Source organism: Harpegnathos saltator, unplaced genomic scaffold (genome assembly GCF_003227715.2).
Source record: "Harpegnathos saltator strain DR-91 unplaced genomic scaffold, Hsal_v8.6 scaffold101, whole genome shotgun sequence".
Classification (NCBI taxonomy): Eukaryota; Metazoa; Arthropoda; class Insecta; order Hymenoptera; family Formicidae; genus Harpegnathos; species Harpegnathos saltator.
The window spans coordinates 1,347,373-1,359,417 of NW_020229875.1; the positions used below are offsets into that span (position 1 = coordinate 1,347,373).

The 12,045-nt window shown below is 49.3% G+C and overlaps 1 protein-coding gene across 4 annotated transcripts in view; it reads left to right on the forward strand.

The window, feature by feature from the left end:
* Positions 1-12,045, forward strand: part of LOC105186607 (protein split ends) — a 76,531-nt gene that overhangs the window by 50,908 nt on the left and 13,578 nt on the right. For 3 of the 4 annotated variants that reach the window (XM_025298515.1, XM_025298514.1, XM_025298520.1), the window contains exons 3-8: positions 4,379-4,702; positions 8,706-9,334; positions 9,638-10,254; positions 10,365-10,545; positions 10,758-11,049; positions 11,287-12,036. In XM_025298515.1, the coding sequence (XP_025154300.1) occupies positions 4,379-4,702; positions 8,706-9,334; positions 9,638-10,254; positions 10,365-10,545; positions 10,758-11,049; positions 11,287-12,036 (2,793 nt within the window). The remainder of the gene's footprint in view (positions 1-4,378; positions 4,703-8,705; positions 9,335-9,637; positions 10,255-10,364; positions 10,546-10,757; positions 11,050-11,286; positions 12,037-12,045) is intronic. The other variant, XM_025298523.1, reaches the window with a different exon arrangement.

The window sequence follows — 12,045 nt, forward strand, 5'->3', positions numbered from 1 at the left end:
GCAGTACGTCGGTTATCTTCGTCGGTTAAAGTGCGTCAACAACAACGTGGATTTGGCTTAAGTATGCGACAGATATACATATATATATATATATATATATCATCCCGCGATGGTTTCATTTTGAGCTAGCGATAAATGAGCGCGCACTAAAACCGCGACGAAACTGTATCGTCCTTCACGAGTGATCGTTATTTCGTTAATAGCGCGCGGCTTCAACCGCGCGCGATGCTGTATTATCCAGGCTGGGCGACGAACGAGAGCGAGCGAGGCTGGCGTTTCTGTATAACGTAGGAGAACACGGCTCTGACCTAGAGACTCCTTCGGTTTATGGAGACCCATGCTAATGCCGCCACATAAAGCAGAACCCGTCGTGCGTCGTGCGACCAGAAACGGGGGGAACCACCAAGCCTGGGAGCGAGTCTGCCCGAGTAAAATTCCTCGATGAGCACAGCGAGGGAGAGAGAAGGGCCAGCGGGAGCGATTCTCGAGGGGGGAAGGGATACGCGATTCACGGCTCGCTCGCCAGGCAAAGCCAGCCAAGCCAGCCAGCCAGCCAGCCACCGTGGCACTCCGCTATTCCCCTCCACTATTACCACCCTCCTCTCTTTCTGTGCTGTTCCCCTACCGAACGTTTTCCACCACCACCACCCGCTGGTCTCCTTCTTCCCCTTCTCGTCCGCTTTCACTCATACCAGCGACGTAGAAAAGGGGGTTGTGTGCTTGTGCGTGTGAAACTTCACTAAAGCGCACCGAGTGTGCCTGTGTGTACGTGCCTTTTTTTTTGTTGGGAAACGCGACGGGTAGGGTGCGTCGAGGGGTGACGGGGGGAGGGCGGAGGTACGGGGGATAAGAACGAGGAAGGAAGGAGAGAGGCGGTCAGCGGCAACGGCTCTCGCAAGCGAGAGAGGCAGAACGCGGTCGCAGTTCCAGTACGCTGCTGCGCGCCAGTCTCGAGAATTTTCTTTGGATCTGATGAAAATGCGCACAGAGCCTGGCCTACGGGTTTTGCTAAGGGCTATACCCATCAGTGGCAGTGATCATGACGAGAACGCAGGATAGAGTTCATTGACACAGATCTTCGGTTACGCAGTTTGGCTAGCCATCATCACGTGGCGTATGCGCTGCGACTGTCTCTCGGGGAATATTGCGGGTTGCGTCTAGCAACTACCTTCATTTCGTTATTACTTGAAGATTCGACACTCAGATAACCGAACCGAGATAGTCCCCTCTCGTATTCGTAACCTCGCCTTGTTTCGGGAATCATTACGGAGAATTCCGAATTCCGAAGATGTCTCAGGGTCTCTCTCTCTCTCTCTCTCTCTCTCTCTCTCTCTCCCCCCCCCTCCTCCGAGCGAAATGCAAACTTCTCGCAGCACTAGAAGCCAGAGCCATTCTCCTTTTTACATGTTCCTCCAAAGGAGTATCGCGACTACGCGACGACATTCACACTGGTACACTTGGTCGTGCAGTCATAACCGTCTCGAGAAGCAGCCTCGGCAGTCTGGCGGCAATGAAGTCTGGAGAACACAGCACACATCACACAATAAAACGTTTCGTGCGCAGAATAAGGCACAACGTAGACGTACGTTCTCCTACATGCGGGAAAGGCGAACGCAGGTCGGAGAACGGAGAGCGATTTATACGAGGGAGCGGTGCTCGAGTGATGCGTCCGCCATTTCGCGTGAGCGTTCTTCCAGTTGCATACGTGGCAAAGATTTACGCGTGTGCTTGCTTCTTCTCCTGCTATTCCCGCCTTGGGAAAAATGATCGGTAGCCGAGAGATAATAATTCTCGACCATCGAGTAGTATTTTCGTAGTTCTCGGAAACTAGAGGAATTTCTTGCCTTTTTGCGTTTTTTTTCTTTTTTTTTTTTTTTTTCGTTCGCTCGTTAATCGGTCGAATCGGTACGCGAAGCTATGAGAATCGAACTGACGGGCTCAAGGGGGAAACATGTGAAAACCCTTTCTCGCCAACGAAACGACAGGGAGCCACACCCTGCTGGAGAGCCCGTTCGTCGTCGACACGACTGACGAACATACGCCAGGCATTGCGACACGTTCGCGCCGTTGTTGCTTTCTTTCGAAACATATTTCGCTCCTACGATAGAGAGAAACTATACAGTTCCAGCCGTTCTTCGATTCGTGGTACGCCCTAGTAAAATATTCCCGCAGGTAATCCGTGCGCAGGCCGTTTCCGGATCTGGGGACACAACCAGCAACCCTTCATTCCCTCTCTCGCCGTCAATTGCGCGAAACGATCATACGACGACTCGGGCTCGTCGTCCCGTACGTGTAGGAGACTTTTCTCCAGAGTTATTTCTTTCTACGACGGTATACGCTTATTGAGGAAGTACGCAGCGCAGCAGGAGTTATACGACAAAATGGATACGACGAAGCTACTTTTGCGGGAGAGCAGAGCAGAGCAGAGCAGATACGTGCGACTCACGCGAGATTAGACGAACAACTCCCTGGGAAAGTCCCCAGACGTCCCGGTATTTGCGCCTGCGCGCACCGCTTGTCCTTCGAACGGCCAATCGGCGCACACCATCCCCCGAACGCGAACAGTACTTCCCCTCTTTGACGATATCGTTCACCGTCTCACACACACGTACACACACTCTCTCTCTCTCTCTCTCTCTCTCTTTCGCTTTGCACACACACATACACACACACACACATAGGGTGTGCCAGAAACAACTTCTCCGGGCTCTTTGTTTTCTTTAATTTCGTGCGAAATTCAATATCCTAAGTTCTCTCTCTACTACGGGGTGAAAACGAGACTGCTCGCTCCGTTGTCCCTCCCTTCCGTTCTCTCTTCCCTTTTGCCCTTCGTTGGAAACTTTGCCGATTCAAAATTGCGCCGAGACGGGAAACGCGAAAGATATCGACGCTTTTCCAATGGGACGGACGGCGGAATAGCGCGCCGTGCAATCGGAAAATAAATCGATATCAGCGCCGCCGGTCGCTCCATTTGCGTCCTGGAAAAACTTTGCCATTCGCGATTCGAAGCGGCTGCTACCATTAAATGTCCATGCATTTTTCTGTACGAGTGTGAAATTCCGTACCGTCATTCGATCCAGAAAAACTCCAGCGAAAATCCAGCTGGTTTGCACACATCTCGTAAATTAAATTCTGTGTTTAAGGTCGGGGGGAGGGGGGGGGGTAAATTTGTCTGTATAATATTTATTATACAGATAATTATTGAGTGGAGAAGCGTATCACAGCGTTCTCACACAACATGTGCGCTGTATACATAGAGAGAAATATTGTGTACGGTATAATTCAGGCTACTTGCCAAGGCCAACATCAGATTCGATTCAAGGCGTATCTGACCGTTCTACGAAAACACCGTTCTCCGAATAACAGCATAATATCTTAGTTTAAAAAGAATCGCGCAGACCAAACGGAACTGCTGCTCGCTGCTGCACCAGTAACTCGGTACGATCGATGAAACCCGGAACGTTAAAGCTGATGTTTTCTTCAGGACACCTTATATATATTTATACGTCATTTCTCTCATTGCGCTTTCCTCACGCGCTGTCGTGACTCGAGTCACTTGGCGAGAGCCTGTCATAGTCTCTACAAAACATCCGCAATGATTTTTATCTGTACTGTGATCTGAACGTGGTGGAGAAAGACTTCGATCGAGGTCTCGTCTTTTTCTTTCCTCGCTTCTTCTACTCCCCCCCCCTCTCTCTCTCTCTCTCTCTCTCTCGCTCGCTCTCCTTCAGACCTTCCGGACCCTCTCTCTTCCTCCGCCTTAGACTTAATTTCCTCTAGTCGCCTCGAGTATCGAGAGAGCTTTCTGAAAGAGGCAGAGGATTACGGGGTCTCTGTGCTTCTCCCTTCTCGCATCTATCCACCCTTCTTCGAAATCCTAAACGATCCCGACGAGATCCCCCTTCGGCGCAGTTGCCGCGGATAGAAGCGCGACGTTGCCACATCCGTAAGAGCTAGCTAATGTTTGCTAACGGAAGGAAACTCAGGAATAGGTAGTTTCCTGAAGATATAAGTCTTCATACAATGCTCATCAGGGAATTTCAAAGTACGTGTCTCAAACGGCGGTCGAATACATTCGTATCGATTATTTTATATAAATGAGACTCGATGTCATTTGGAACGCTCTTCAAATCGGCCGGAACTGTGCCTCCCGTAGTACGTAGCGATCGCACAGTTGACTAAAGTTGATCTTAGCATATATCTTGTATATTTGTTCGAAACATCAAACAAGCTATCACAGCAATAGCTCCAAGTTCCCCCCAGTCGAGGGTAGACCAGAGCCGACAAAAATACCTGACCGAAATCCAGAAATTGTATCTTCTCGGTAAAGTCGGTCCATTGGCGGAGTTTGTCAAGCACGATTTTAATGGTGTTTCAGGTATGGACGCGTGCAGAGCGTCAAGCTGTTGCCACGGGGTGAAGAATGCCCCGTGGACGGAGGTTCCAGTGGTTCCCTCGGCGAGGGCAACGAGGGCGGTTCCGGTTCCGGTTCCGGCGGCGGCGGCGGCGGCGGCGGCGGTGGCGGTGTCGGTGGTGGCGGCGGTTCCTCTACCAGCACGGGGGGTGCCTCAGCGACGGTGGCGTTCATGGATATCAAGTCTGCAGCGAAGGCTCACGCGACTGAGCATACGTTGGACGAACGAGCTCTCACTACACAGTACTACGAACCACAGCATCTCCAGCACAGGTTCCCTTCTCACGGGTGAGTTTTGCGCTCGGGTTGCGCAAGAGAGATAAACCCTCATGCGAATGCACGGTATGGGACAATGTCTGATCAAACGCACACACCCTTATCTGCAGATGAGAAGATATCCTCCTATTCTTCTGGCTCTCGGCGGCTTTGTTCATTCTGGGTCCTATTTTTCTCATCAAGTTACACTTACACACAGTTCGGCCGTTGCTTTTTCACTGGACAAGCCTGTAATCTCATTCCTCATTCATTCATTGAAATGTGCCAGTTATCTTCAAGTGCAAAGCAAAATTGTCATTGGGTGCACCAATGGGGGCAAAATTACGTATCCAAGAGAATTTGTTGGAGAAGATAACACTCGAACCACATGATGATCGCATCTTTTTAATTGGTACAGGAATGTCCCCGGACCATCTCTTTTTACCCAAATTAGTTGCATCCGGGAATAGAACGATATTTTTGCCTCTGCCGTAGTACATACAAGTACTGATTTTTGGTGAGTCCCCGCGTCTTGGGATTTAATTGACGTCCAATGTCAAAAGGAATAGATATAAAAAAGTGTGACAACATTGAAACGTTGTCCTGCGAATAATTGTTACGAACGACCATTCTATTATCATTGCTGTCGAATAGAATACACGTGCGATCTATGTATTTCAAAACTACATATTTCAAAGTTCACTCTTTTGCTTTCTCGTGCGATCGAAAGCCAGTGTGTATACAAGTGCACAATGTGTACATAAGTGCAAGTCTCAAGAATTAACAAACTGTATCTAGTCAAAATCGAACACAACACAAGACATATTCAGTTTCAGTGTTTATTGCAACGTGTTCCGTCTACGTCTCGTTTTATGCTGTAGGATCAAACAACAACATATATTGTGTGATTATACGGTGCGTTTGAGAATTACAGTGTTATCACAGCCGTGACTACAATCGCAGTGAAATTACGAGTAACTCGAGAAGAACCATGCGGATGATAAGATCTGTTGGGACATCGGTGTTTTGAGGGGAATAAAAATGATGTATGCCGCCGTGTCCAACCGTGATGAACAGTGCAGTGCGTTTCCTTCCTCACCACACGTCCAATGGATACAGTGTTGGATTACAGTGCTCTTGGATTACAGTGATCTCGGATTATAGTGATATTAAAATGTGCCACAGCACCTGTGTGTGGCTAAATCGTCGTATAAACGATGGATTTATAAAAGGACCGATAAGGTAAGTAGATAACGAGAAAAGAATTCCCTCCCCGTCCTTCCTCCTCCATCTGCGTCATACGTTTTACATTCAACTCAATGTCTTCTGTCTGATCCACAATGCCTACCTTGGCGCTTTAGTTAGCGCTAAATATAGATCAAACGTACACCTCTTGTGCCACTTAACCGGTAGAGGTAGTTTCTTATTGCACATGCATCGCTTGTTAGTACATATTCATCCATGATGCCGTATATGGAACTTCTTATCTCGCATTTCTTCTCATTAGTCACACGTTTGCCAAATGCTTTACCATTTATAGCCGGGGCAAATCGCCGTTGTGGTTCGATGTCGCGTTCAATATCGATTGTAAATACGTGCATATGTAAGTGTACACTAAATACGTGCGTATGTAAGTGTACACTAAATACGTACGTATATAAGTGTACCGTTCTTTACGTCGGCACAAACAACTCGCGATCGCGATGTTAGGCGGCGTGCATAATAACGCGTTATCGACGCGTTGTCTTCCGTCTTCGACGCACGTCCGTTCTTATCCGCAATATCCTGCCCTTTTATCTCAATGGAGTCTGAATCACACTAATGCAGACTCACCAACAGCATCGCCGAGTCCAGTAATGTGATTTTCAATGTACGCAGCAAAGAATGCATTCGATATTCCACGATATTATTAGCGATGTAACGATGGGCAAGTACACAGCCGAGATGCCGAGAATTTAACGTTGAAATTGGCAACAAATTCATGAGCTGGCATCGATAATAATTCGCCCAAATGGTGTTTCGATGTAGTCAAAGCTTTTCAACGTAGTCAAAGATTCTACGCTGTTTTACACAGGCGCGCCGCACACACTTACAGCAAGCTGCGATCGATTTCCAAGAATTTTTTGCTGTTACTCAGTCAATCGAAAATCCCCCTCTCGCTCTTCTGCGTTCATCTTTCACGCGGTGACATGCAATACCTTCGAGTGATCCAGAGCATGATCACGATTCCTCAAGTTGAGAACCATTAGTGCGTCTTATCACAGCTCTAGATAGCAACGTAATCTCCCGTTTTCTTTTCTCTCTCGCAAAAATTCTTCGCACGCATTCTCACACTCCGCATTTTCTCACGTCATCGCCGCCACCGTGGCTGTTCTCGTTTACTTACCGTCGATTTGACAGGTTATGCGTTACATACGATTAACCAGTAGAAACTGCACTTTCTCCGTGGCATGTAACACATATATATACGTACGTGTGTACTCCAAGTCGTCGAAGGCGCGTATATCGTGCGTCGCCTGCGGAAAAATCCGCGTTTGTCTTCGATCGATTGATCTCACCGTAAGAGGGCGGAGACGAACAGGAAGGGGTAGCGAGAAAGAGATAGAGAAGAAAGATAGAGGGGGAGAGGGAGAGAGAGAGAGAGAGAGAGAGAGAGAGAGAGAGAGAGAGAGAAAGAACGAATTAGAGAGGAGTATAACGGCAGGAGAAACGAAAAGGAGAGAAAAAGGCCGTGTGCGCGTACACGCTACACGCATTCGTGCACGCTTATATTCGCACTAGCGCTCGCGCGACCAAGAAGAGTATAGTGGCGTCGCATTTCCACGAAAAGTCAGGTGACCGTGACGACGTGTTCGCTGACGACGTTGCCACGTCTTGGCCGAGACGGCTGCGCGGGCGCTATCGCCCGACGAGTAGTGACTGTCGAAGCGTGACAGCCCGGAGGGACGGGCCGAGGGTAGGGAGGATAAGGGGAAGAGAGCGTTAACTGTCAGTAGCGTACTCAGAAATTTACGAGCCCGGCTCGCCACTCGACTCGACTACGCTACGATCGTACGAGCAGCGCGCCAGGATTGAGATATTCGAGCCGCGTGGCGCTCTTCTTTTTCAACGATTTCACAGATTGCTCAGGTGTAAAAGCATTTCCGCGACGTTGGCTGTGTATTTTGCAGTGTCTGCATTGATGTAAAATGTTGTTGGAAAATAAACTGTGACTTACTCGCTCCCTCGAAAAAGTCTCAACATTCAATTGCTGCCCTTTTCCCGCGATACCGATTATCTCGAAACTCACGAAATGCGAAATTCTCGCTTACTTTCGACTCGCGATTATTATGGTGACTTTATTATGGTTATTATTATGGTTATTATTATAATGACTGTCGCCGCGAAAATTATGCGTTTTCAGACAGTTTGTACGTTAATATCCGTGGGAGTCACTATACTTGCCAAACAAGAATTAATTTCCTATATTAAATTTACGTGTTTCACTAGTATCTAATATTACGGTAAAAAACGGTAATAACGGTAAAACAATAGGATGACTTGTTATTTATTATGTATAAACATAATTAATAATGGTAATATTAATTAATATGATCGTGTTACATTTGCACGGTCGTATTACATCACACTCTTGTATTAAAAAAGATAATTTCGAAATCCACCGAGACACATGATGCAAACCGTAAGTTTTGCAAGATTTTTGAACTCGCAATACTACTTTTCAAGCTGACTGATTCAGCAACTTTATCTTATAAAGATATTTCCCAATCAAAGGTAACTTATCGAAGAAACAATATGGTAATATCGAAGCAATACTTTCGGTCGATTTTTCTGTATGCGTATGCTTCATGCGACTGCGCCGATTTGTTCGAACAAACCTCTTAAGTTTATTATACCGATTTATGTAATGTTACTTCCATTAGACACCAGCTTGCATACCGCAGAAACGCATCGCGGAAAAAGCGCACCGACTGCCTCTCACGCCACGACCAGGTCCGGTAAATAAAATATATCTGTTTGTTTTGCCGTATTTCAGAAGTTCGGAGGATCATGGATCCAGCGGCGGGACCGGGGGTGGAGGAGGCGGAACAGGCAACGTTTCCGGCGGCAGCGGCGGCGGAGGTGGTGGCGGGAACACCGGTACCGGCGTCGGCGGCAGCGGCGCCGGAAGCGGAGAGCGTGAGAGGGGCGGCGAGGGTTTTGACTCACGTGGCTTCTACAGTAACGAGAGAAGCAACCGGGTTGGCACCGGGAGTGGCAGCGGCGTCGGCGTCGTCGGCAGCGTCGGCGGCGTCGGCGGCAGCGGTGGCGGCGGCGGCGGCGGCGTCGGCGGCGGCGGCGGTGGCGGCGGCGGCGGCAGCGTCGTCGTTGGCGGTCATCCGACAGATCCTTCGACGGGGGATCCTGTCGGCGGCTACATACCCCGCAGCCGTCCACCACCTTCGAGCTCTTATCACGTGACATCGAGCAGGGCGAGGGATCGGCTCTATCCAAGGACCGGCCCGTATGTCTCTGACCGGCCGCCGCCCCCGCCCCACTTAGACCGTCATCGTGGTAGCTTGCCGCCATCGTCCTGGTCGGCTTACGAGTCGACGAGTTCGAGGTACGGCAATGCGCCGCCACCACCCTCGCCCGCCACCAACGATGCTTACCAAGACGAGCAAGGTAATTGTCCTTGTCACCCATTGGTGTTGAATCGCCGCGGTAACTATCCCTTTTCGTCACCACGCTCCTTCGTCCACGTTTATAAACATCGTAAGTCGTACATCATTATCTCTTAAGTCATTTGTTTTTTTTTCCTTTTTTTTTTTCTTTCTTTTTTAATACTAAATCTTTCGGAGATGCTTCCTCGAGAGAGGGGAGAATACTTAGCGTTTCACTTAAAGCAAGACTACGTTGACCAGTTATTTTTGACCAGTTGACGAAACTGTGCTCGACTGTGTACAGGATGTGTATCTCTTGTTTTAGGAGGTGGTGGAGGCGGCGGTAGCAGCAGCAGCGGTGCTCTGCGACAACACAAAAAACAACGCAGAAAATCGCGCAGCGGAAGCAGCTCACCAAGCGGTAGCAGTCGCTCAGGAAGTAGTAGTAGTAGCCGGAGCGGTAGCTCGGGCGGCAGCAGCACCGGTAGCACATCGCCTGGTAGCTCACCCCATCGTACCAGCAACGTCGCCGTGACGGAGGATCGCCGAGCGCTGGCTATTTGCGTAAGGAATCTGCCGACCCGTAGCAGCGATACCTCCCTCAAGGATGGCCTCTTTCATGAATACAAGAAACACGGCAAGGTGACGTGGGTGAAGGTCGTAGGTGTAGCCGGCGACCGGTACGCCCTCGTGTGCTTCAAGAAACCTGAGGATGTCGAGAAAGCGCTCGAGGTCTCCCATGATAAACTCTTCTTCGGTTGCAAGATCGAGGTGGCTCCTTATCAGGGCTACGACGTCGATGACAATGAGTTCAGGCCGTACGAGGCGGAACTCGACGAGTACCATCCGAAAGCAACGAGAACGTTATTCATCGGGAACCTCGAGAAGGACGTCACAGCGTCCGAGCTGAGGAAACATTTCGAGCCATTCGGCGAGATAATCGTGAGTTGGAAATATATTGATTCGATTCAGCCTGAAGTGGAAGAGGAGACTCGTCGAACGCGCATACATTATAAAACGTGTCAACTCACATGTCTTGCATTTATTCGTAGGAGATTGACATCAAGAAACAAGGCGCCGTGTCAAGTTATGCTTTTTGTCAATATTCGGATATCGGTAGCGTCGTGAAAGCCATGAGATCTATGGATGGTGAGCACTTGGGTACGAATCGAATTAAACTCGGATTTGGAAAGTCGATGCCCACATCTTGCGTTTGGGTCGATGGCATCGGAGGTAATTATGTCTCTGCACAATGAACTCTACCTTAAGTTAAAAGAAGAATTCTTTTAAAGGGAGACTATATCCCCCAAAATATATACCGTTCGCCTGAAAGTTCTATTCTAACGTAGAGTGTCAGGATAATGAAGAAATGACAAAACAATGCCAACGATCACACGGAGACGACTGTCTTGTTATTCTGGATTTTTTCTTTTTTTTCTTCTCAGATTGCATGTCCGAGAAGTACTTAAACATGCAGTTCCATCAGTTCGGCCCGATCACTCAGGTAGTAGTGGACCGCGAGCGCGGCCAAGCTTTGGTCTTCTTCGACCAAATCAGTTGTGCTCAGGCCGCTGTAAAGGAGATGAGAGGAGTCGTACTTCGGGGCCGTCGTTTGCAGGTTGATTTCGCGTCGCGAGAATGTCAAGAGACGTTCTATGAACACCTCGAACGTCAAGGGAACACAAGTGAGAAACCCTGGGACTCGAGACCTTCGCCAGCGTCGTCGTTTGATGTGACGTACGTATAACATTTTCTTCGTATATATACTTGCGATGCACTTGCAGTCGAATACACCACAGAATACCAACTCTATCGACATATTTCGCGTTAAAACATTTGTGTGTGCTCTTTTATTTTATTATTGTTTATTTTATTTTACTAAGTTACCAATAACATTATAAATATGAGACACGTACTTGCGCCTAGGTACACGAGTCATAATCGAGAGCTTAAAAGTGCATTCGTGATTCGAAGGATTCCTTCTAGGCGGGAGCGCGGTAGCTTCGACTCGGCGATCACGGTGTCAAGTTCGTGCAGCCGATTCACACGCTACGACACGCCCCCGCGATCGAGAACAGCGAGCTATTCGCGAACCTCCGGAGGGAGTACCCCGGGCGCCAGTCCGGCTCATCCGACGGCGATGTCGCGAAGTAGCAGAAGATCTTACCAGGAATCGTCGTATTACGACGGTGACTACGGCGAGCCGACGTCGCGTCGATTCCGGAGTTACGACGAGTTTAGTCAAGGCAGTGGTGCGAGCCACGACGATTATCAGAGCAGCGTTCTCAGCGACGGCAAGCTCAACGACGACGACTGTCCGCCACCGTCGCGGCGTCATGCCGTGCAGAGTGTCGTCACGAGCGTCGATCCGCCCGCACCACCGCCACCGTTATTACCTCCACCCGACATTCGGCATCTCCAGAAGGAGCGTGTCCACTTGTTGGAGCAGCTCGAGGAGTGCCACAGTAGCGGCGACGAAGTCGGATTCGCGCCAAAGAAACGCACGAAGCTCGACAGTTCGTCGTCGTCGACGACTGTACTCTGCGAGGATGACGAGCCGGAAATCGCGTCGTTGCTCGTCACCTCCTCGCATTCCAATAGGAAAAGCGTGGACTTTAGACGCGTTAGTGATAGCAAAGTAGTGGTATACCATAGCACGAGAAGGAGTAGCTGCGAGGGCAGGGGTCCTGGACCCTGTAAACGTCGTCGGGATGCTACTAGCAGGTGAGAGAT